This window comes from Rattus rattus, chromosome 14 (assembly GCF_011064425.1).
Source record: "Rattus rattus isolate New Zealand chromosome 14, Rrattus_CSIRO_v1, whole genome shotgun sequence".
Classification (NCBI taxonomy): Eukaryota; Metazoa; Chordata; class Mammalia; order Rodentia; family Muridae; genus Rattus; species Rattus rattus.
The window spans coordinates 36,089,989-36,116,434 of NC_046167.1; the positions used below are offsets into that span (position 1 = coordinate 36,089,989).

Here is a 26,446-nt window from a genome sequence, read left to right on the forward strand (position 1 = left end):
CAAAAGTTCCACCAGAGAACTACTAAACCTGATAAACACCTTCAGCAAAGTGGCTGGGTATAAAATTAAGTCAAATAAATCAGTAGCCTTCCTCTACACAAAAGAGAAACAAGCCAAGAAAGAAATTAGGGAAACAACACCCTTCATAATAGTCCCAAATAATATAAAATACCTTGGTGTGACTTTAACCAAGCAAGTAAAAGATCTGTACAATAAGAACTTCAAGCCTCTGAATAAAGAAATTGAAGAAGACCTCAGAATATGGAAAGATCTCCCATGCTCATGGATTGGCAGGATTAATATAGTAAAATGGCCACTTTACCAAGATCGACCTACAGATTCAATGCAATCCCCATCAAAATACCAAGCCAATTCTTCAGAGAGTTAGACAGAACAATTTGCAAATTCATCTGGAATAACAAAAAACCCAGGATGCTAAAACTATCCTCAACAATAAAAAGATTTCTGGGGAAATCACTATTCCTGAACTCAAGCAGTATTACAGAGCAATAGTGATAAAAACTGCATGGTATTGGTACAGAGACAGACAGATAGACCAGTGGAATAGAATTGGAGGCCCAAAAATGAACCCATACACCTATGGTTGCTTGATTTGTGACAAAGGAGCCAAAACCATCCAATGGAAAAAAGATTGCATTTTCAGGAAATGGTGCAGGTTCAACTGGAGGTCAGCATGTAGAAGAATACAGATCAATCCATTGTTATCACCCTGTACAAAGCTTAAGCCCAAGTGAATCAAGGACCTCCACATCAAACCAGATACACTCAAACTAATAGAAGAAAAAGTGGGGAAGAATCTTGAACACATGGGCACTAGAGAAAATTTCCTGAACAAAACACCAATGGCTTATGCTCTAAGATCAAGAATCGACAAATGGGATCTCATAAAATTGCAAAGCTTCTGTAAGGCAAAGGACACTGTTGTTAGGACAAAACGGCAACCAACATATTGGAAAAAGATCTTTAATAATCCTACAACAGATAGAGGGCTTATATCCAAAATATATAAAGAACTCAAGAAGTTAGACTGCAGGGAGACAAATAACCCTATTAAAAGATGGGGTTCAGAACTAAACAAAAAATTCACAGCTGAGGAATGCTGAATGGCTGAAAATCACCTAAAGAAATGTTCAACATCTGTAGTCATAAGGGCAATGCAAATCAAAACAACCCTGATATTTCACCACTCACCAGTGAGAATGGCTAAGAACAAAAACTCCTGGGAGAGCAAATGCTGGTGAGGATGTGGAGAAAGAGGAACACTCCTCCATTGTTGGTGGGATTGCAGACTGGTACAACCATTCTGGAAATCAGTCTGGAGGTTCCTCAGAAAATTGGACATTGAATTACCTGAGGACTCAGCTATACCTCTCTTGGGCATATACCCAAATGATGCTCCAACATATAACAAAGACACGTACTACGCTATGTTCATAGCAGCCTTATTTATAATAGCCAGAAGCTGGAAAGAACCCAGATGCCCCTCAATCGAGGAATGGATACAGAAAATGTGGTACTTCTACACAATGGAATATTACTCAGCTATCAAAAACTTTATGAAATTCATAGGCAAATGGATGGAACTGTAAAATATCATCCTGAATGAGGTAACCCAATCACAGAAAAACACACATGGTATGCACTCATTGATAAGTGGCTATTAGCCCAAATGCTTGAATTACCCTAGATGCACAGAACACATGAAACTCAAGTAGGATGACCAAAATGTGAATGCTTCACTCCTTCTTTAAAAGGGGAATAAGAATACCCTTGGGAGGGTATAGGAAGGCAAAGTTTAGAACAGAGGCAGAAGGAACACCCATTCAGAGCCTGTCCCACATATGGCCCATACATATACAGCCACCCAATTAGATTAGATGGATGAAGCAAAGAAGTGCAGGCTGACAGGAAATGGATGTAGATCTCTCCTGAGAGACACAGCCAGAATACAGCAAATACATAGGCGACTGCCAGCAGCAAACCACTGAACTGAGAATGGGACCCCCGTTGAAGCAATCAGAGAAAGGACTGGAAGAGCTTGAAGGGGCTTGAGACCCCATATGAACAACAATGCCAACCAACCAGAGCTTCCAGGGACTAAGCCACTACCCAAAGATTATACATGGACTGACCCTGGGCTCCAGCCTCATAAGTAGCAATGAATAGCCTAGTAAGAGCACCAGTGGAAGAGGAAGCCCTTGGCCCTGACAAGACTGAACCCCCAGTGAACGTGATTGTTGGGGGAGGGCGGTAATGTGGGGAGGATGGGGAGGGAAACACCCATAGAGAAGGGGAGGGGTAGGGGCTAGGGGGATGTTGGCCTGGAAACCTGGAAGAGGAATAACAATTGAAACGTAAATAAGAAATACTCAAGTTAATAAAGATGGGGAAAAAAAAAGAATCACCTATATTGGTCCTGAGCTTGACTGGAATCTAGCAAACAAGGTCATGCCCTTCCCTTGTCTCTGCATACTAATGTGTCTCTATTTCCATGGAACATTCAGAATGTTTTGCAATTTCGGAAATGATTGAAAGGAAACCCCTAGGGTCAAGATCAGAATACTGAACAATGCAGACCCCTGAGGAATACCATTCCTAGGACTAGTGCACATTTTGCTTGTGTTTGATGACAGGCTACAGACTAGATACTTTCTCTTGTAAAGGTACCATTATCTTTTTGAGAACCTAGGAAGAAATATAAGAGTGTGGCTTCATAGCAATGTAGAAATGCCCATTCAGCTACAAATGTTTGGGGACATGCTAAGACTGGGAAAGAAGACAGATCACCTAAAATGCATATGTGGCCAGAGTCGGGGCCTCCAATTGTAAAGAGTTAGATACCTGCAGACAGGAAACTTCCATAGCATCAGATTATGAAGGACCCTAGATTTCAAACTGAATTAACTGGACTTAGTCCTGTAATTTGTGGAAAGCCAGTAAATTTTCAGAATCTGGAAAAAAATGTAGATCATCTATGGGAATGACAAGCCTCAGGACATTGGTAAAGAGTGTTGAAAGCTGACCTCTAAATAGTATTAATTCACTGGTAGTGCGACTTCAGAGAGACAGAGGATGCTTGTAGGTGAGAATGAATAGACGTGCTAATCTTGCCTCCTCCCCTCTATTATGGGAAAGTATTGGGAGAATTCAAAATCTTAAAAATCTTAAGGTAACACCAAAAAAGCCAACACACAAACAGAAGGGACCCTACAAACTGGACCTGCAAAAAACCAAAACAACAACAAAAGAGCACCCTAAGTGAAGAATTCCCAATGTTGCTTTCTTTCAGTATACTTTCTTATTCTTTCTTGAATCTGAATAGAAAAATAATGAGCCTATGAGTTCAAAAATGTTTAAATGCTGTGGTGTGTGTGTGTGTGTGTGTGTGTGTGTGTGTGTGTGTGTGTGTGTGTGTCTGTGTCTGTGTCTGTGTCTGTGTCTGTGTCTGTATGTTTATTTCAAAACTAAGTCATTGCACCGGACAATTCTACAACTGAATTTATCAAAGTTTTAGGGCACAAGAAACTAATTTTGTATGTCCAGGTGCTAATGACTTAATCAGATGGTACTTGCAACTGCCTGGGTTTATATCTTTCTTGGGACTTACTCTTCTCACAGCATGGACATGATTTATTTAGTCTATCAAAGAGCTTTTGATAAGGTTCTCACAAGTGCCTATTCTTGAGATCTGGTAACCATGGTGTGAAAGGAAAAGTCCTATCAATGAATTAAATGAATTTAAAATGCTTTAGAGACAAAGAGGCAAAAAATAGAAATGAATGGGTAATTCTCCTGTGGAGAAAGGTTAATCATTAAGGGCTATGAGGCTTTGCAGTAGAATCAGAATTATATTTAACTAATGAACAGGAAAGGGGCACCCAATTCTCATTCCCATACTCTGTGCATTAACACCCCCCCACACACAAACACACACACTCACACACACACAGACAGCCTCCATTGACATAAAAAGCATTTGACACATGGAAGAGATACAGTATAAAGACATGTTTAAAATGTAGAAAGGCAGACCTGGGTAAAGAAATAGCAAAAATTTCATGGAAAGGTCTCAAAATGTAAGACAACAATAATAAAAGTTTTGTTAGTATGATTTTACTTTCTAAGGACTTCAATTCATATTACATGGAACCACATGGGCATTTGATCAGAGCCCTGAGTCACTATTGCAACAAAAGCAAATCTTACCACTGAATGACACCACCTATGAGCGTTTGGAGTCGGAAAACCCACAGAGCCTATTTCTACAGACAGAAGTTTAGAAGCAAACAAAGTGAAACTAATAGGAAAGAGTGGAAATTATTACTTTTTTATACAAAATTCAAAAATTGTTGTGTCTTCCAAAAGTATAGACTGACATAAATGGAAATTTAGAAACCAAACACTCAATCAATATGACTCTTTTATAACTTGTTACTTATTATGGCATTTCCCATCACAACAACTCATTCTCACCAAGGGCTCAGAAAATATAATAAACTCTTAGTTTCACCTCCATATATTTGGTTTCCTTATCTGTACCAATAGGAACAATAGGACCTACGTGGTAGGAAAATCACAAAGGTTAAATGAAATGAGGTACAGAGCATTCAACACAGTGAAAACTTAAATAATATTAAATTCCTGTTGTGCTCGTCGCTAACTGAAGCGGGCGGTTCTGATGCTAACATCCTGTTCTGTAATTGGTTCTTGATTTGTCAGTAAAGAAGGCAAGGGGCCAATTGTTGGACAGAAGGTACGAGCTGTACTTCCAGGTCCAAGGGGGAAAAGGCAGATGTAAGGAAGGAGAGTGGAGTCTCTACTACGCTTTAGAGGAAGAAAAACACAGCAACCATGTGAGGTCTGGGATGGGGAGGGAAAGCTGGGGCCTGTGGCCACTACTGCAGGCAGGTGGCTAGGGTTGTTTCGCAAGGGCTAGGTGGGACTAGCCCCTGAAGTTATGGGCAGGTGGAGAGACAGATAATAAATTGGTCAGAGCATGCTTTTCCAGGATGGAGATATCAGCACCTAGCAATTGTGCCTAGAAGGCAGGTTGTAAAGGATCAAACTATGTATTTGTCTTGTCAGAGGATTCGAGGAAAGCCAGGTGGGGACTGGGAGCTCAGCCCACTTCCTGGAGCAAAGGCAAGGAGAGCATAAAAGAAGCTGGTTAGGGACTCAAGAGCACCGTCACCTTTGGGAGCTAAAGACAGTAACATAGAACTACATGCAACAGCTAACAATTTATGATATGCTAAATCCAGTTACACACTACAGAGAAACAACCTAAGTGAACTTACTGCGGCTTTGTTTACACCATTGTTAGCAGTTGATATCCCATAAGTTATTTAAATGCTTTCAAATGTTGTTTAACAACAATTTTAAGACGTCTGAGAGTTACAATGTGATATAAAGGGGACATTTAGGTATCAGGTCGAAGCTTACCGTGCCGATAGGATTTTCACAAGCTCTTTTCTATTCTGTACCCGAAGGTGGTTCGTTCTATACTTGCTGTCATCAATCAATTCAGGCAAATTCAAGATCTAAAAGGTAAAACATAATGTATGCTTCACAAGTTCTTCTTGTACCCTTAGGTTCTGCTTTACAACAGCAGTCAAGATCTTCCCTGCCCCCTCTTTCCTTGTCTCCACATCTCTGTACAAGGAGATAAGAAGCAGCAATATACACCTGAGGGAATCGTATTGGTGAATTGCTCTTCTCAGTTATATGAGAGTGCTTATATTCATTTATATAAAACCTACAGTCAGTATATATATATATATATATATATATATATATATATATCTTAGGGGCACAGACTTAATCGTTCTACATGTTAATAAAATTATATTATCTATCCCAAGAGTCCTATTCAGGATATTGTATGAAGTACTAACATAAAGGGAAAGCTCATGTATTTGTCCAAATTCTAGCTGTTCAAACAACATCAAATTAAAATATCTTCTTTCTGCAGGAGTGTCACTATTTTTCTTTAGTGTCTCCCTGAAGGCACACTGACTAGAAATGCTGTCATGTACTTCCTCTTCGGCTGCTCCTTGCTAAAGGGAAAATCTATCTTGCAAACCCCAAAGGACAGCCCATAGTTTTAACTAGACCATAGTGAAAGTACCAAGTGGATTTGGAAGGGACAAGACATTTTGAAAGAATGTGTGGAGACAGAGTTTGGCAGTTGTGTTGGAAAGTCAAAAGGAGCATTTATGGGCTGGGGGCAAGCCAGGTGCCCTACAGAAAGCCTTACTTCCTTCAGTAATGTGTTTGCTTTCAATATAAACACTTAATCGTTTCACTTATTTCCCATAGTTTAAGTAAAATCAATCCATTAATCACCTCACAAAGGAGAGAGAGAGGTAGAGAAGATTCCCCAGGGTCAAGAGACTATCCCAGCAGTGCAATTCCTCTTGCCTATCTGCCATGTACTCTCTCTAAAAGCAGTAATACTCTACAGGATTTTGAAAAGTGACACTGTATACAGAGTTCTCTCTAGAAACCTCCCAGTCACTGCACCTGATCCCAAAATTGGTCGCAAAACCTGACTTAGTCACAAACCTCCTTCTGAAGAGTAAGTCTTGAAGAATAAGCACGTTCCTCCTTAGAGAACTGGCCAAATTTTAAGTCAGGCTGCATATAAAGCATACTACTGCCATCATCTCACAAAGGAGAAAGAGAAGTAGAGATACCCAGGGTCAAGAGGAGCTTGGATGCCCATGTGTCCTCTGCATTTCATTACTTGATATTTTTTGTCTTTTAAACATCAGCCACTGCCCTGAAAGCCCACATCAGCTTCGGTTATGACGCCTCTGTTTTAGTTTTGTGCCTTTGGCCATTCTCGGATTTCCCTTGTCAGTCTCATTATCCCTAAAGTGAGTTTCCTGATAAGAGCACAGGAATGAATCATGAATTATCTTTTAAAATAAATGATGCCCATTAAAATACCTTAAAAAGAAGTCAGTCATGAAATAACACAAAAATTCACTATTTTGTAAGAAATTAAAAATGAGCAGAACCAATGTGTGGAGCTTTGAGAGAATTTATATTCCTAACAACAGTAAATAAATTATTTTTAATCTCATCATCACCAATAATTTGTTTTTAATACTCATTGAAAATAGTGCAGATCTATACAATGCATTTTAAATATAAACTCACCTGTGCCTCCCTCTAATATCCCTTTCAACCTTGTCTGCTATATATCTATAAACTCTCATTTTTCTTTTTCAAAAATTTTTATTGGTTATTTTATTTATTTATATTTAAATGGTATCCCCCTTCCAAGTTTCCCCTCCACAAACCGCCTCTCCCACTGCCCTCCTCCCAGCTTCTATGACGATGCTTCTCCACTGACCCACCCACTTCTGCTTCACTACCCTGGCATTCCCCTACACTGGGGCCTTCAATTCTATTCCACTGATATGTGCCTGTCTCTGTACTAACACCATATAGTTTTTTTTTTTATCACTATTGCTCTGTGAAGGGTGTCATTTCTCTAATTTCTTTCTCAGCCTGTTTATTCTTTCACTAGAGGAAGGCTACTGATTTGTTTGAGTTAACTTTATACCCAGCCACTTTGCTGAAGTTGTTTATCAGGTTTAGGAGTTCTCTGGTGGAACTTTTAGGGTCACTTAAGTATAGTATCATATCATCTCCAAATACTGATATTTTGACTTCTTCCTTTCCAATTTGTACCCCTTTGACCTCCATTTGCTGTCTTATTGATCTGGCTAGGACATCAAGTACTATATTGAATAAGTAGGGAGAGAGTGGGCAGTCTTGTCTAGTCCCTGATTTTAGTGGGATTGCTTCAAGTTTCTCTCCATTTAGTTCAATGTTGCCTACTGGTTTGCTGTATATTGCTTTTACTATGTTTAGGTATGGGCCTTAAATTCCTGTTCTTTCCAGGACTTTTTCGTAAAGGGGTGTTAAATTTTGTCAAATGGTTTCTCAGCATCTAATGAGATGCTCATGTGGTTTTTTTCTTTAAGTTTGTTTATAAAGTGGATTAAGTTGATGGATTTCCATATATTGAACCATCCCTGCATCCCTGGGATGAAGCTTACTTGATCATGATGTCTGTTTTGATGTGTCCTTGGATTCAGTTTGCGAGAATTTATTGAGTATTTTTGCATCAATATTCATAAAGGAAATTGGTCTGAAGTTCTCTTTCTTTGTTGGGTCTTTGTGTGGTTTAGGTATAAGAGTAATGGTGGCTTCATAGAAGGAATTCAGTAGTGCTCCATCTGTTTCTATTTTGTGGAATAGTTTGGATAGTATTGGTATGAGGTCTTCTATGAAGGTCTGATAGAATTCTACACTAAACCCATCTGGTCCTGGGCTCATTTTGGTTGGGAGACTTTTAGTGACTGCATCTATTTCTTTAGGAGTTATGGGACTGTTTAGATAGTTCCAATTAAACAAGCTGGAGGAACCATTCTAATATCAAATAAAATCCACTTTCAACCAGAAGTTATCAAAAAAGATAAGGAAAGACACTTTATATCATCAAAGGAAAAATCCACCAAGATGAACTCTCAATCCTAAATATCTATGCTCCAAATACAAGGGCACCTACATACATAAAAGAAGTCTTACTAAAGCTCAAAGCACACACTGCACCTCACACAATAATAGTAGGAGATTTCAACACCCACTCTCATCAATGGACAGATCATGGAAAGAGAAATTTAAGAGAGATAGAGAAACTAACAGAAGTTATGAACCAAATGGATTTAATAGATATTTATAGAACATTTCATCCTAAAAGAAAGAATATACCTTCTTCTCCGCACCTCATGGTACCTTCTCCAAAATTGACCATATAATCGGTCACAAAGCAGACCTCAACAGATACAGGAAGATTAAAAGAATCCCATGCACCCTATCAGATCACACGGAATAAGTCTGGACTTCAATAACAACAAAAAACACAGAAAGACCACATATACATGGAAGTTGAACAATGCTCTACTCAATAACTTGGTCAAGGAAGAAATAAAGAAAGAAATTAAAGACTTCTTAGAATTTAATGAAAATGAAAGCACAACATATCCAAACTTATGGGACACAATGAAAATTGTGCTAAGAGGAAAATTCATAGCTCTGAGTGCCTTCAGAAAGAAACAGGAGAGAGCATATGTCAGCAGCTTGACAGAACACCTGAAAGCTCTGGAACAAAAAGAAACAAATACACCCAGGAGGAGTAGAAGGCAGGAAATAATCAAACTCAGAGCTGAAATCAGCAATGTAGAGGCAAAAAGGACTATACAGAGCATCAACAAAACCAGGAGCTGGTTCTTTGAGAAAATCAACAAGATAGATAAACCCTTAGCCAGACTAACAAGCGTGCACAGAGAGTGTATCCAAATTAACAAAATCAGAAATGAAAAGGGAGACATAGCAACAAAATCTGAGGAAATTAAAAAAAAAATCATCAGATCCTACTACAAACTATATTCAACAAAACTGGAAAAAACTGGGGGAAATGGACAATTTTGTAGACAATACCAGGTACCAAAGTTAAATAAAGATCAGATAAACTATATAAACAATCCCGTAGCTCCTAAAGAAATAGATGCTTTTCTAAATCTATCAGAAAAATCAAAGGCTGTAATTATATATACATTTTAAGAAGAATAGTGTGATTGTAGCATGTTATATAGGTGAAGGCAGGTACAAGATAGAATGAGGCCTGTCATTGGACAAGAAGGAAGGACGGGTGGGAAAAAGTTTGAAGGAAGAGGAGGAAACTGGAACAGGAAGAAACTGGCAGGAGAAGCCACTGAGAGAACATGGAGGTGGATGTTAAGATTCCACTCTATACCTTAAAGGTTGTTATGAATGTTCTTAAGGGATGGATGTGTACAGGACTTTGTATGTTTAGGTGGGCAATTATAGCTTATCATTTGGATCAGAGGTTATTGTGTTGAATGTCCTTTCTTGTGGCGAATTAAGTTTAAGAGAGTATGTGGCAGCTGGGACACTAAGCCATCATGGAATTGAGATATTGTATATTTCTGGCATGGTGGCCACCTGTCTTGGGAACTGGATGGGTACAGAGATTGTTTCCAGGCTCAGAGAAAGGCCATTGGCAGTGTTATATGGGATGGAGCAAAGCGGGTGAGAGGCTTTGCTGACTGAGATTAAGATATCTATTGGATTACTTGGGGCACTGTGGGGCCGCACCTAGTGGGGGTAAAAGACACCATTATAATTTTAAAACAACATGTGATCTCTGAGGGTCTACTGTCATCTATTTCCAATTCCTCATGATCCTAACTAAGCAAATAAATAAAAGAAACATTAGAAAAGAATCTCTGTGGGGAAACAAACTACTTGTTAGGCTTGGCTACATGCTTAGCACGAGATAACTGACAAAAACTGAACTCAGTGGTATCTTTGGAGGTTCCTTGTCTCAGAATGTTGTATCAGGGCTCTTCCTTCCTAATTTATCACATACACACTTCATTTTTGTATCCTATGGGTCCCTTGCATTATATATCATGGCCTCTGGTTTAGTGTTTCTATAAGATCCCTGAGTGTGTAAATGAGTAGGTCTCTGTTTCTTGTGCCTTCTCTTGGGCTCATTTTTCTCTGGTTATTTGTTTTATACAATTCCAATGTGTTGGTTTTTATTTTAGCTTTTTATATCATATTTTATTATTATTCCAAAGGAGCCTGTTTGTTTTGTAATGAGGGACAGAAAGAGGGTGAATCCAGATGAAATGGGAGGTAGAGAAGAGCTGGGAGGGGTTGGGGGGAACTATAATCAGGATATATTATGTAAGGAAAAAATCAATCTTCAATAAAAAGAAAACATTAAATGGAAGAGAAATAAACAATGCTTATAGGAAAAACTAGTAAATTTGTTGATTTTTTTTTAAAGTTCAGTATAACCCACAAATAGATAATTTTCAGAGAGTGAGAGATTTTGGAATACTCAGTCTTAAATGGAACATCTTCATAAAATCCCTTCTCTCGGGACTCTGGGAACTGTGCTGAAGAGGAGGTAGAAAGATTATAAGAGCCAGAGGGGGTGGATGACTCCAAGAAAACTGTGTCCTCCAGATACCACAGGACTGATGCACATATGAACCACAGAGACTGTGGCAGCATGTACAGAGCCGGCACAGGTTCAAGCCAGACAGGGTACCAGTGCTCAGAGGGGAAGTAGACCCACACTATCATCTCTAACCAAGATGCTATATCCAATTACATCTGCTTGCAAAGGAAAAATTATTTTTCTCCAATGAAGTATATTAAATACACATACGGGTAGGCCTAGCAGTAGTGACCAAGAAAAAATGAACTCAATGGTATTTATTTTAGCCTTTTGGGCTTATATTGCTTTGTGTGGGAAAGTTTTATCTTACTTGCCTTTTGCTTGCTTGTATAGTATGGTTTCTGATTTTGTAGTTTTATGGAGTGTGTGTGTGTGTGTGTATTGTTTCTAATGTTTTTTCTCTTTTTATTATTATGGTTTGCTTTGGTTGATTTGCCTGTTTGTTTTCTAAAGAGAGAAAGGACATAGAGTTGGTTGGGTGGGTAGGTAGGCAGGGAGGATCTAGGAGGAGTTCGGGGAAAGAAGATAGTGATCAGATTATATGGCATGAAAAAATTTTCCAATAAAAAAGTCTAATATAAAACAAAAAGATATCATCACTTGTTACAGTGGTTTCATAAAAGACCAATGTTGGATACAGCTGCCATAGGGGAAAAATACTACTCTATCTAGCTATCTATAACCCGCAGTCCTTTTTAATAAACTATGCAGCCTTCTCATCCTAGAGTGTTGTTGTTGCTACTACAGGACTATTGCATATCTCCCCTCCCCTGATGTTCTTGGGATGGGGAGAGAGCTTGAGATGCTCAGCCTACCTCAGGCTGGTAGAGTCATGGTCATATTTTAGCACATCATGCTGGCAATTAGAAGTGGCTTCTCAGCAATGGCAGGCTCTAGACTCACACTGTCTCTTGCCTTGCTATTGATCACACTTGAAATGGTCTAGGCTCGGTGAACAATCTCCACATATAACACACTTAACTGTGAGGGAGGGATATACACTGCCACATACTCAAAACCAATTCTTCAGCTCTTGATCAAACTTAATCTTTTTGACCTGGGCTATTTTATCATTTATGTCTTCTGTGAACTGTTGCTTAGATCTTAAAGCTTTCTAGAACCTAACTGGCATAACATTTGCTTTTCTGTCAATTTTTTTCTTTAGAAATCATTGCTAGACACAAACCTTGCCACACTTACCTTAAAGTGATGATTCTTCTGCCTTTAATTATCCCCTCTTGGTTGTTTTATAGCTTTGGAAATCAGTTTAAATGCTTGTCTAAATCAGTTAAATCTACCAAAGCCTCACCAAATTCATAAAAGTCACATCATGGAGTTTGGTCATGTCACTAAAAGCCCCATGCTAGCTTTGAGGTCCTTACCAAATCAACCTCTTAGCTCTCCTGTGTACACGGTCTGACACAGATGAATGCACTGAACATCAATCATGATGTTCTCACATGCTCCAGTCTCGTGGTAATGTACCTGTCTTTTCTCCAATGCATTCTAGTCCTTGATCTTCATGGGAGTCTTAACTAGAAATAGTCAAATACTCCTAAATACGCTTGTGAGCCAGCCCATCAAGAATTCATAGCAGCCTTATCTATAACAGCCAGAAGCTGAAAAGAACCCTGATATCTTTCAACAGAGGAATGGATACAGAAAATGTGGTACATTTACACAATGGAGTACTATTCAGCGATTAAAAACAATGACTTCATGAAATTCTTAGGCAAATGGATGGAACTAGAAAATATCATCCTGAATGAGGTAACCCTGTCACAAGAGAACACACATGGTGTGCATTTACTGAATAGCAGATATTAGCCCAAAAGCTCAGAATACCCAAGATACAATTCACAAAACCTATGAAGCTTAAGAAGAAGGAAGAAAAAAGGATGGATGCTTCAGACCTTCTTAGAAAGGGGAACAAAAATACTCACAGGAGAAAATATGGAGACAAAGTGTGGAGCAGAGAATGAAGGAAAGACCATCAGGAGAATGCCCCACCTAGAGGATCCATCCCATATACAGATACCAAACCCCATCACTATTGGGGATGCCAAGAAGTACATGCTGACAGGAGCGTGAATAACTGTCTCTTGAGAGGCTCTGAATTTGACAAAATTCAACATTCCTTTATGTTAAAAGTCTTGGAAAGATCAGGAATTCAAGTCCCATATCTAATCATAGTAAAAGCAATATAGAGCAAACTAGTAGCCAATATCAATGGAGAGAAACTTGAAGCAATCCCACTAAAATCAGGGACTAGACAAGGCTACCCACTCTCTCCCTACTTATTCAATATAGTACTCAAAGTTCTAGTCAGAGCAATCAGACAACAAAAGGACGTCAAAGGGAAACAAATTGGAAAGGAAAAAGTCAAAATATCACTATTTGCAGATGATATCATAGTATACTTAAGTGACCCCAAAAGTTCCACCAGAGAACTCCTAAACCTGATAAACAACTTCAGCAAAGTGACTGGATATAAAATTAACTCAAACAAATCAATAATCAAAGAATAAACAGGCTGAAAAAGAAATTAGGGAAAGAACAGCCTTCACAATAGTCACAAATAATATAAGATACCTCGGTTTGACTTCAACCAAGCAAGTTAAAGATCTGTATGACAAGAACTTCAAGTCTCTGAATAAAGAAATTAAGGATCTCAGAAGATGGAAAGGTCTCCCATGCTCATGGATAGGCAGGATTAATATAGCAAAAATGACCATTTTGCCAAAAGCAATCTACAGATTCAATGCAATCCCCATCAAAATTCCAATTCAAGTCTTCATAGAGTTAGAAAGAGTAATTTGCGAATTCATTTCGTTCAATTGGAGGTCAGCAAGTAGAAGGATGTAAATCGATCCAATCTTATCTACTTGTATAAAGCTCAAGTCCAAATGGATCAAGGACCTCCACATAAAACCAGGTACACTCAAACTAATAGAACAGAAAGTTGAGAGGAGTCTTGAACACATAACCACGGGAGAAATTTTCCTGAACTGAACACCAATGGCTTATGCTCTAAGATCAAGAATCGACTAATGGGACCTCATAAAGCTACAAAGCTTCCGAAAGGGAAAAGACACTATCAACTGAACAAAACAGCAACCAACACATTGGAAAAAGATCTTTACCAATCCTACATCTGATAGAGGGCTAATATCCAATATATACAAAGATGTCAAGAAGTTAGACTCCAGAGAATCAAGTAGTCCTATTAAAAATGGTGTACAGAACTAAACCAAGAATATTTAACTGAGGAATATCGAATGGCCCAGATGTACCTAAAGAAATGTTCAACATCATTAGCCATCAGGAAAATGCAACAACCCTGAGATTCCACCTCACACTAGTCAGAATGGCTAAGATCAAAAACTCGGGTGACAGTAGATGGTGGCGAGGATGTGGAGAAAGAGGAACACTCTTCCATTGTTGGTGGGATTGCAAGCTGGTACAACCACTCTGGAAATCAGTATGGAGGTTCCTCAGAAAATTGGACACAACAGAAGATCTAGCTGTACCATTCCTGGGCATATACCCAAAAGATGTCCCAACACATAACAAGGACACATGCTTCACTATGTTCATAGCAGTCTTATTTATAATAGCCAGAACTGGAAAGAACCCAAGTGTCCTTCAACAGACGAATGGATACAGAAAATGTAGTGCATTTACACAATGGAGTACTACTCAGCTATTAAAAACAATGACCATGAAATTCTTATGCAAATGGATAGAATTAGAAAATATCATCCTGAGTGAGGTAACCCAATCACAAAAGAACACACATGGTATACACTCAATGATAAGTGGATATTAGCCCAAAAATCTCAGAATATCCAAGATATAATCCATAGACCACATGAAGCTCAAGAAGAAGGAAGTTCAGATGCTTCAGTCCTTCTTAGAAGGGGGAACAAAATACTCACAGGAGGAAATATGGAGACAAAGTGTGTAGCAGAGACTGAAGGAAAGGGCATCCAGAGACTGCACGACCTGGGGGATCTATCCTATATACAGTCACCAAACCCAGACACTATTGTGGATGCCAAGAAGTGCATGATGCCAGGAACCTGATATAACTGTCTCCTTAGAGGTTCTGCCAGAGCCTGACAAATATAGAGGCAGATGCTTGCAGCCAACCGTTGGATTGAAAATGGGGTCCCAAAACGAGGAGTTAGAGAAAGTACTGAAGGAGCTGAAGGGGTTGTAAGAAGAAGAAAAACAATATCAACCAACTAGACCCCCCTTCCCACAGAACTTCCAGAAACTAAATCTCCAACCAAAGTGTTCAAATGGAGGGACCCATGGTTCCAGCAGCATATGTAGCAGAGGATGGCCTTGTCAGCATCAATGGGAGGGTAGGCCCTTGGTGCTGGGAAGGCTTGATGCTCCAGTGTATGGGAATTCCAGGGTGAGGAGGAAGGAGTAGGTAGGTGGGTAGGGGACACCCTTAAAGAAGCAGGGTGAGAAAGAATGGGATATGTAGTTTCCAGAGGAGAAATCAGGAAAGGGGATAACATTTGAAATGTAAATAAAAAAAGAAAATCTCTTGTGCATTTTCATCATTAATGATTGATGTTCATCATCCCAATTTACTGTGGACAGTGCCACCCATAGCCATATGGTTCTGGGTAGTATTAAAAAGCTGTCTGGACAGGCCAGAAGGAGCAAGCCAATAAGCTGTCTGCCTCAAGCTTTCTACCCTTAACTCCTTTGATGATAGACTATAATGCGAACTGTAAGCTGAAATAAACATTTCCTCACACATACACACACACACACACACACACACACACACACCACCACCACCACCACCACCACCACCACCACCACCACCACCAACATCAAAATAACAGAAAGTAACAATCAGTTGTCATTAATCTGTCAACACCAATGCACTCAATTCCCCAATAAAAAGACACAGGCTAACAGAATAGATGCAAAATTAGGATCCATAATTCTGCTGCATACAAGTAACACGCTTTAACAATAAAAATAGATATTATCTCAGACTAAAGGGCTGGAAAGAAGTATTTCAAGCAAACAGACCCAAAAAGCAAGGTGAAGTAGCCATTCTAATAGAAAAGAAAGTAGGGAATATCCTTGAATACATTGGAACAGGTGACAATTGGAACAGAACACTAATGGCTCAGGCTCTAAGGTCAACAATTGATAATTGGGACCTCATGAAACTGCAAAGTTTCTGTAAGGCACAGGATGCTGCCATTAGGACAAAAGAGCAGCCAACAGATTGTGGAAGGATCTTTACCAACCCTACATCTGACAGAAAGCGAAGTCCAAAATTTTATAAAGAACTCAAGAAGTTAGACACCAACAACCCAAATAACCCAACTGAAAAGCAAAATTCTCAACACAGAATCTTGACTGGAGAGAAACGCTTTTGAAATGTTCAGTCCTTAACTCCTCAGGGAAATGTAAATCAAAATGACTCTGAGGTTCCATTTTAAACCTATCAAAATAGCTAAGATCAAAAACTCAAGTAATAGCACATGCTGGCAAGGATGTGGAATAGGGGAACACTCCTTCATTACTGCCAGGAGTGCAAACTTGTACAACCACTTTGGAAACCAATTTCATGGTTTCTCAGAAAATGGGGAATAGTTCTACCTTAAGGCCCAACAATACCATATATCCAAACAATGCCCCACTATATCACAGGGCACTTGCTAAATTATGTTCATAGCAGCTTTATTCATAATAGCCAGAAACTGAAAACAACCTAGAGGTCCCTCAACTGAAGAATGGATAAAGAAAATGTGGTACATCTACACAATGGAATACTATTCAGCTATTAAAACAAAGACATCATGAATTTGTAGGCAAATGGATAGAAATTGAGAATATCATCATGAGTTAGATAACCCAGACCCAAAAGCACATCTATGGTATATACTTACTTATAAATGAATATTAGCTATAAAATACAGGACGCACATGTTACGCCCCACAATGCAAAGAACCTAAGGGCATCTGGGGTATGTGCCAGAGACCTGGGATGAGGGAGGCTCCCGTGAATGAGTGGAGGTAATCTTAGGTGAGACTAATAGCAGTGGGTATATAGAACCTGAAGAGGTCACTTCTGAAGGTAGGAACACCAGTGGAACAATAGAGACACCAACTCAGCCACTAAACCTGTGGTCACAAATTTATCTTGACTACAAAAATTCACGGACAGAGGATGGAACAGAGACTGATGGAGCAATAACTGAGCCTACCAGAGACACATGCCATGGACAAGCACAATCCCTGACACTATTTATGATACTCTGTTATGCTTGCAGACAGGAGTCCAGCATGGATGTCTTTGAGAGGCTCTACCCAGCAGCTGACTCAGACAGATGCAGAGACGCACAGCCAAACATTGGATGGAGCATGGAGACTCCTATGGAAGGGTTGGAGGGAAGGATTAAGGGCTTCAATGAGGATAGGAACCCTACAAAAAGACCAACAGAGTCAACTAACCTGGACCTTTGGAGGTTCTCAGAACCTGAACCACCAACCAAAGAGCTGGACCTAGACACCCCTCACAAACGTCTCTCTCTCTCTCTCTCTCTCTCTCTCTCTCTCTCTCTCTCTCTCTCTCTCTCTCTCTCTCTCTCTCTCTCTCTCTCTGTGTGTGTGTGTGTGTGTAGCTCCTTTCTGTGGGTCCAGGACAACCGGAGCAGGGGCTATTCCTAAACCTGTTTGCCATAAAGAGCCATGTGTTGGGGTGGGTGGATACCTAGGTGGAGGCTTCACTCTCTCAGAGGAGAAGGGGAGAGGGTATAGAGGGAGGGACTTTGGGAAGGAGGGCAGTGATTGGAATGTAACTGAAACTTTTTAAGAAAAAAAAACTCAATCCACCTGGGTCTTCCCTAGAACCAGAATTATCCTATCCAAGTTTTTAGTGGACAGTTAATAAATGCCTCCTGTGAGCCCAGGGCATGCTATTTTTCTTATGTAACTAACCCTTATAATCTATACATTGGTATTTTAATATATAACCTATACATTGGTATAACTATATATTATAGTCTACATTTTAGAAGGACACAAATGCTTAAAAAAGATTAAGTACTTTACCAGTGGTTACCTGACTAGAAGCAAGACCCCTATAAGCCCTAGGAATCATGCTGTGATGTCCCCAGACCACCTGCACCTGAATCAAGTACACCATTTATTAAAGTTGAAATTTCCTATGCCCTACCTCAAACACACCAAGGTCAAATCTTTGAGAAAGTGACTATCAGAGATTCTAAATATATTGAAGTTGAAAACCAACGCATTCCGTACCCAGTGAAGGAAACCATCAGTCCAAATGACTTTAAAGGGGATGTCAATATACTTCAAATAGAAATAGCCATAAATGTTGGCACCAATCAGCTTAAAATAGCTTACATATGCTCACTTTCCCTGTTCTTCTGCATCACGTTAAGGGACATAAAATAGAAATTGTCATAAACCAAGATTCACTTTATATATAGCAGTATATTTCTGACCCCCAGCCCTTGAATTTGTGCTCTGACTCTGGCCCCTGAACACAAGCACTTGCTTATAGGGTCCTCCTGTTAATCAACCAGTATATCAAAGTCTATTTTGGAAAGAGAGGACTTAAGTAAATTCCATCCGGTCGTCACTGACAGCTGCCCCTGCCCTTCCTAGGAGACAGAGTTGTTCCGACTCTTCTAAAGAATCTGACTTGGGCTCACTTTTGTGAAACCAGTTTGCATGAGTCCATCCCTAACAGGTAAGTATGGATAAAATATGGTAATAAATAAGAAATTTATTACCTATGTATTGCTGGTAAGAAAAGAGAACTTTGTATCCAAGTAGAAATACAAACTTTTTTTTATAACTTGGATGAAAAAATGTAGTAAAAGTTTACATGTGATGACATAGTGACAAAGACTGAGAAAGTCAAAGTGCAGTGCTCACTCAGCAAACCCACAAATGAACTAAATACCATGAAAACCCTCCTTTCAGAACACTTCCTCTGAGGTCTGGGAGTTTTCATAGGCACTGCCTTGATCGCTCATAGCAGGGATTATCATTCCTAACTCACATGTGGGAAAAGCAAAGTCAAGCATGCCATTTTATCAGGGTCTATGACAGATTCCCTTTTGAAGCAATGTGCGAGCATATTACAGTGGTAAGTCATATTTTAGTACTAAAATGTGCAGCAAACATTCTTCTTTAAAATAAAATTTTTTTCCAAAAAGTGTTCTTACAGATACTTATGAAAAAGTTTAAACATTTCAAAGTGATTAGCAGTAATGAATCAAAAACTTGAAGGACGTGTCAACTTGAGAGAGAGGTGGGGAGAAGGAGAGAGAGGGGGCTGTAAACATATGGCACAGGAGGCAAACCTGCACTTGTTTAGAGTACAGAGCCGAAGTTTCCATCTCTGAAGTTGAGCACAGGAATGACTTCACCATCAACAGTTTCCGTATGTTTCATATTTTTTAAGCTGACCATTCATAATAAAGATTCTTTGATCCAAGATCAAATGTTTGAATCAATTCTCTCTACACTCCCTGAGTCACCGTTATAAAGGCTTCCCAGCCCAGCCTGCAGCCCTTCCTCAGTCAGAACCGTCCCCACTTGTCTTCTCTACAGTCTTTCCCACCTATTTGCTGTGGTTTTTAGCTCTGCCCATTAACCTCTAGCACAAAAAGAAGCAGCCTAATAAATAATCCGTACATAATAGGTTAACCACTATAATGAAAACAATTCCCCTGAGGAGTTCATGAATCCTTAATAAGACAGAAAGCTTACAGTCACACAGTTGGTAAAAACCTAATCTCTCGGTCAGAAAAAAAACTTTCCAATAAATGAAACCCTTCTTTTTATGTAAAAAAAATAAAAGTAAAACAAACATATTTCAATTAGCTCATATTTCTTAGATGTAAACTAGTGAAAGTGAAGTGAAAAAATTAAAATTCAGTATTTTATTTTTAAAAGGGTCTTAAAGCAGATGTAAAGTTGAGATAAAAAGTGAAAACATTAAAAACTGTCTAGGCAATGCTTAAAATTAGCGTATTTCTATCCTAAATTGGTCCAAGTATTTTAAGGCTTTCTTGGGCCTTACTGAGAAGAAACACTTTTTTTCCTGCCCGAGAAGAAACATTTTTAATATAACTCTAAATTCTAAAATATTTAAGCATGAATTCCACAGAGAGCTATTCATTGAACAAAGATAACTGAAAAAAATCTTAAAGTTTCTACCAGAACATAAAATTAATTTGCAAATACTTCAATTATATTTGGGCCCAATTAAATATGAAAGAGAGAGAGGGAGATAGGGAAGAAAAAAGGAAAGAAACATGACTAAAAATACCCCCAAAATTGAGAAAAGTGTTTGTGTATGTATGTATGTATGTATGTATGTATGTAGGTAGGTAGGTAGGTAGGTAAACATATCTACATATGTAACAATAATCAAAGTAAGAGACGCCATCAATTTAAGGACTGAGAAAGGGACATCAAAAGGGTTAAAAGGAGGAAAAAGAAGGGGACAATGATAAAATTATACATTAACTAAAATTTTTAAAATTTAATTGAGAAAACTGTAAGTTATAATTTTTTCATTTCAACCTAGATACTATACTAAAAACAACAACAAAAAACAAATAAGCAAGCAACAAAATAATCTCGAACCCACAGGGTGAAAAGGTACCTTCAAATACATACTTTAGGGTACACACATACGTAAGCATACAAAAGGCAAGAAAGAATGAAAAGAAGAAAGGAAAAATAAGAAGAAAGGATGTAACAGACAACGAAAGAAGGAAAAGGGAGGAAGGGAAGAAAGGGGAGTTTAAAGACCCAGGTCTCACTATCTGTGAGGATCAAGTGGTGTGATTTCAGGTGCTAACATAGGCACTCAACTAGTTATGACTGAGCAGCACCGTCCGGGTGCTGAACGTTGAATGTTCCCACATTTTGGACAAAATGGACAGCAGAGCCTGCCAGCTACCAATCTGGGCGGTTATGGATTACCTTGCATACAACAGCAAACTGCTGATTATTTCCTGCTCCAATGACAAGATAGCCGTCCTTGGTCTTAAAGGCCTTAAAAAGAAACAAGAAATAGTTATGTAAGCATATGTCTGTACATGGGCAAGACCAAAGAAAGGTCCAATTTCTAATAATTCTATATTGAATGTTTAAAATGTTTAAATGATGATATTCATCAATTTAAAACGAATCCAGTGCATATCTTTTCTCTTATAACTGCATTTTTTTTCCTTTAAGATTTTCAAGCTGCTTCAAATAATTTCTAAAGCATTGCAAAAGTGTGACGATTTAGGGAAATGCTAGGCTTATGTTTCATAACACAAAATTCTACATTCATTGTACTATAGAATGATTTTTGACATTTCAAAGCTTTGTGTTTTCTTAGTTTTCATTTTTCCTTGTAGATCTTGGTATAGCAAATAGCACAGTTATTTACAAAGAATAAGAAGAATAAGTGACGCTGACACTATTACGGATACCATATTGTGCTTGCAGACAGGAGGCAGGTCTGTCCTCCCAGAGGCCCTACCAGCAGCTGACTGTGACGAATGCAGATACTCAAGCCAACCATTAGATTGAGGTCTGGGACCCCTTTGGAAGAGTTTTTGGAAGGACTGAAGGAGCTGATGAGGATTACCACCCCAGAGGAACAACCTGGACCCCACAGAACATCCAAAGACTAAGACACCAACCAAGGAGCATAGCCATCCATGCCCTAGTGCCCATGGGTAGAAGAGGACTTTTTATCTGGTCTCAGTGGGAGAGGAAGAGTTTTATCCTGTAGAAACTAGATGCCCCACAGAAGAGTGTTGATGAAAGTGAGGTGCCAGCGAGTGGACTAGTGGGCTAGCACCTTCTCAGAGGTGGGGGAGGGGACAGGGAGGGTGAGATGATGAACTCAAGGAGCGGGGACTAGGCAGGAGAGCAATGGATGGAAATAAATAAGATAATTAAAAGAATATATGGAGGAAAATAAGTAGCGAGACTCTTGAGTACGTATACTTTCTCCCAAAGTGTCTTCCTTTCTCTTAACTCATGTGCTTAAAATCCATTTTAAAGTATTTTTAATAAACACCAACTCAGCTTCAGACTTGACCCTTTCCGCATCAAAGCCAAAGTCTTCCAGTTTTACCTGAGTCAAGACCCCTAGAAACTAAGGGCCTTTTCAGGCCACCGAGGGGCAGGAGCATCTCCCAACTGCTTGAAAAGAAAGATGTAGCAAAAGGGAAACAAAGGAAGAAAAGGGAGAGTGAGGAGAAGCTGCGTTGCTCTTTGAGGGTGTCAGGTGTAAATTTCTGGGCGATTTTCAAGTTTTCGTAAAAACTGATATGTCAAGGTCACTTCTGAGCTCATGTGACTTTAGGCACAAAAATTGCCAACTCATCTTTAGGGATAGGATCAGATGGACGGAAACAGAACCTCATTGTCACCTTCACCAGTGAACAGCCGGCTCAGTGGAGATCTTTCTACCTTGACTCTTCCACACATGTGACCTTAGTGTGATTGGAGAACCAAGCTTGTCCTCCAACTGCCCAATCAGCTCTTTCTCAGCAAGCTCCTTGAGTTCCCTTTCTTCCTGGGCAAGCTTTGCTCTGCAACCTCACCTGCTTCTCCTCCACTAGGGAAACTTGAGAGAGACTGCATCTCTCGAGTCTGGTAACTTTTGCCTCCTCGCTGATGACCTTTGTACTACCATAAAGCACTTCCTTTGCACAAACACCTTTACTCTCTTCTATTCCATTCATCAGTCTCTTCTGCCTCCACTGAAAATATCAACACAACAAAACACAAAATGAATTTTGCATCTTTCCCTCCATTTCTTTTCTTTTAATTTTATTTAATCTTTTTTTACAGTCCACATTTTATCCCCTTCCAAGTTCACCCTCTGGCTGTTTCACATCTCATACCTCCTACCCCAGTCTCCATGAGGATGTCTGGACCACACACCTCCCATACCACCAGTCTACTCAAGTCCATAGGGCCTCCAGTCTCTTGAGGGTTAGGTGCATCTTCTCTAACTGAGTCTAGACCAGGCAGTCCTCTGTTGTATATGTGTTGGGGGCCTCATATCAGCTGGTATATACTGCCTGGTTGGCGGCCCAGTATCTGAGAGATCTCAGGGTCCAGGTTAGTTGAGAATACTGGTCTTCATACAAGGCAGCCCTATTCTCAGTTTCTTTCAGCTTTTCCCTAATTCAACCACACGGGTCAGCAGCTTTTGTCCATTGGTTGGGTGTAAATACATCTCTTTCAACTGCTTGTTGTGTCTTATGGAAGGCAGTCATGATAGGCCCGTTTCTGTGAGCACACCATAGTATCAATAATATTGTCAGGCTTTGGGGCCTCCCCTTGAGATAGATCCCACTTTGGTCCTGTCGCTGAACCTCTTTTTCCTCAGGCATTACTCCATTTTTGTCTCTGCAGTCTTTCAAACAGGAACAATTCTGGGTTAGAGTTTTGACTGTTGGATGGCAACACCATCCATCCTCTTGATACCCCGTCTTTCTACTGGAGGTGGACTCTACAAGTTCCCTCTCCCCACTGTAGGGCATTTCATCTAGGGTCCCTCCCTTTGAGCCCTGAGAATCTCTTACCTCCCAGGTTTTTGGTACATTCTAGAGGGTCCCCACCTCCTACCTCCTGAGGTTGCCTGTTTCCATTCTTTCTGCTGGCTCTCAGGGATCTTCAGTCCTGTTCCTCCCACCCAATACCTGATCATGTTCCCCTCTTCCCTTTCCTGTCCCCTTTCCCACCCAGGTCCCTCCCTCCATCCCTTCTTCTGTGGTTGCTTTCTTCTCCCTCCCAAGTGGGACTGAGGCATCCTCACTTAGGTTCTTTGACTTGTTAACCTTTTTAAGTTCTGAGGATTGTATCCTGGGTATTCTTACTATTTTGGGCTAATATCCACTTTTTGGTGAGTACAACCATGTATGCCCTTCTGGATTTGAGTTACTTCACTCAGGATGGTATTTTCTAGTTTCATCCATTTGCCTGCAAAACTCAGGGAATCCTCATTCTTAATTGTTGAGTAGTATTTCATTGTGTTAATGAACCACATTTTCTGTAACCATTCTGTTGTGGGATATCTAGGTTGTTCCCAGCTTCTGGCTATCACACACAAGGCCATTATGAACAAAGTGGAACATGTCCCCCTGGCACGGTGGGGCATCTTTTGGGTATATGGCCAACAGTGGTATAGTTGGCCTTAGGTAAATCTATTTCTGAGGAATCTTCAGATTGATTGCCAGAATGGTTGAACCAGTTTGCTATCCCACTAAGAATGGAGGAGTATTCTTTTTCTCCACATCCTTGCCAACATGTGCTGTCACCTGAGGTTTTAATCTTAGACATTCTGATTGGTGTAAGGTGGAATATCAGAGTTGTTTTGATTTCCATTTGCCTGATCACTAAGGACTTTGAACATTTTCTTAAGTGCTTCTCAGACCTCTGAGATTCCTCTGTTGTAAATTCTGTTTAATTTTGTACCCTGTTTTTTGTTTGGTTGTTTGTTTGTTTTTATTGTTTGTTTGGGTTTTTTGGTGGTTAGTTTCTTGAGTTCTTTATATATTCTGGATATTAGCCTTCAGTAGTATGTGGGGTTAGTGAAGTTTTTTCCCAATCTATAGGTACTGATTTGTTCTATCAATTATGTCCTTTGCCTTACAGAAGCTTTCCAGTTTCATGAGGTACCATTTATCAATTCTTGATCTTAGAGCATGAGACATTGGCTTTCTGTTTAGGAAAATTTCCTCCTCTGCACATGAGTTCAAGGCTCTTTCCCACTTTCTCTTCTATTAGATTCAGTGTATCTAGTTTTATGTTGAGGTCCTTGATACTTTGTGCAAGGTGACAAATATGGATCTGTTTTCATTTTTCTACATACAGACTGCCAGTTAGACCAGCACCATTTATTGAAGATGCTTTCTTTTCCCCATTGTATATTTTTGGTTTCTTTGTCAAAGACCAAGTGTGTGTAAGTGCATGGTTTTATTTCTGGGTCTTCAACTCTATTCCATTGATCAATGTATCTGTCTCTATACCAATGTCATGCATTTTTTTTTATCATTATTGCTCTGTAACATGGCTTAAGGTCAGGGATGGTGATTCCCCCAGAAGTTCTTCTACTGTTAAGAATTGTTTTTGCTATTCTGGATTTTTTGCTTTTCCAGATGAATTTGAGAATTGCTCTTTCCATGTCTCTGAAGAATTGTGTTGTGATTTTGATGGGGATTGCCTTGAATCTGTAGACTGCCTTTGATAGGCTGGCCATTTTTACTATGTTAATTCTGCCAATTAATGAGCATGGGAAATCTCTCCATTTTCTGATATCTTCTTTGATTTCTTTCTTGAGAGACTTGACATTCTTGTCATACAGATCTTTAACTTGTTTGGTTAGAGTTACCCCCACGATATTTTATATTATTTGTGGCTATTGTAATGGGAGTTGTTTCCCTAATTTCTTTCTTGGCCTGTTTATCACTTGTATAGAGGAAGGCTACTGATTTATCTGAATTAATTTTATATCCAGCCCAGATGAAAATAGAAACTCTATAGGAAGATCCACAGAGTAAACTAACCTGAACCCTTGGGGCTTTCAGAGTCTGAACCACCAATCAAAAAACATTCACAGGCTAGAATTAGGCCTCCGTGCTCATATGCAGCAGATGTGCAGCTTGACCAGCATGAGGGTCCCAAGCAACTGGAACAGGGACTATCCCGAAAGCTGTGGACTGTCCATGCAATACATTCTACTAGCTGGGCTGCCTTGTCTGGCCTCAGTGGGAGAGGAAACACCTAGCCTGCCTTGAGGAGACTTGAAGTAGCAGGATTGGAGAGAATACCCAGGGGGTCCCCAGACTTGCCTAGAGGGGAAGGGGAGGAGGGGAGGGAAAAGGATTGTGAGAAAGGGTTGTGGGGGGGGTGTATGGGATGTAAAGGAAATAAGGTTAAAAATTAAATTAAATTAAAAACCATCACATGAATTATTTTAACCACTTTTCCTTGCTCACAAGGGCAAAGCAAAGTGTGTAATATCTATTGGTGTTTCTCAAATGGCAACTACGGAGTCTGCAATTGACCTGTGGGTCAGCTGCAATTATTTTGAGATCAGGTTTCTTGTGAACCATGGCTAACTATGAAGGTGTACCAATTCTCTACTATTTTATATATTTTGTTTTAGCTGAGATAGCAAATTTACTATCAAGTATAATACAAAGAATCACTTTCAGAATTTGGATCTGTTCAGTAAGTTTGGGTGGGGTTAATAAACTTACTTTCTAATGAATGAAGAACTACCTTTGATTTCCTTCAGTCTCCATCATGTAA

General features: G+C 39.5%; 1 protein-coding gene across 1 annotated transcript in view; it reads right to left on the reverse strand.

Moving 5' to 3' along the window:
• Nucleotides 1–26,446, reverse strand: part of Sugct (succinyl-CoA:glutarate-CoA transferase) — a 792,221-nt gene that overhangs the window by 459,876 nt on the left and 305,899 nt on the right. The window contains exons 10-11 of the mRNA XM_032884226.1: nucleotides 21,104–21,175; nucleotides 5,464–5,561 (exon numbers count right to left, since the gene is read on the reverse strand). Of these exons, the coding sequence (XP_032740117.1) occupies nucleotides 5,464–5,561; nucleotides 21,104–21,175 (170 nt within the window). The remainder of the gene's footprint in view (nucleotides 1–5,463; nucleotides 5,562–21,103; nucleotides 21,176–26,446) is intronic.